This window comes from Myotis davidii, unplaced genomic scaffold, assembly GCF_000327345.1.
Source record: "Myotis davidii unplaced genomic scaffold, ASM32734v1 scaffold164, whole genome shotgun sequence".
NCBI classification, from domain to species: Eukaryota; Metazoa; Chordata; class Mammalia; order Chiroptera; family Vespertilionidae; genus Myotis; species Myotis davidii.
Genome location: NW_006296417.1, coordinates 1,792,070 through 1,792,363, shown reverse-complemented (window position 1 = coordinate 1,792,363; position 294 = coordinate 1,792,070). Strand labels below are relative to the sequence as shown.

The 294-nt window shown below is 65.6% G+C and overlaps 1 protein-coding gene across 1 annotated transcript in view; it reads right to left on the bottom strand.

Annotated features, from left to right (window-relative positions):
* The window catches only part of IGF1R (insulin like growth factor 1 receptor), a 147,322-nt gene extending 147,034 nt beyond the window's left edge, over positions 1 to 288 (bottom strand). The window contains exon 1 of the mRNA XM_015569111.1: positions 93 to 288. Within this exon, the coding sequence (XP_015424597.1) occupies positions 93 to 186 (94 nt within the window). The 5' untranslated portion in view covers positions 187 to 288. The remainder of the gene's footprint in view (positions 1 to 92) is intronic.
* Between the last annotated feature and the right edge of the window lie 6 nt (positions 289 to 294).

Here is a 294-nt window from a genome sequence, read left to right as displayed (position 1 = left end):
GGGGGGCGAGAGCCACGACCCCTCGGATTTCGCCAACAGGGCGCAGCCCGTCGATGGAAAAGTTCGCGCGGCGGCTGCGGGCAGATACTCACTTTCTCCGCTCGTCGGCCAGAAGGCGAGCGCGGCGGCCAGAAGCAGGAGCGCCCACAGCGAGGCCAGGGACCCTCCTCCGAGGGGCGACTTCATCCCTGCGGCTTAGGGCAAAACTCTCCTCTCTCAGCAATAAAAAAGGGGTGGGGAGGGCGAGGGAAAGTCACCAGCGCAGTCTTCGCCCCTTTTCCAAAGGCGAGGGCG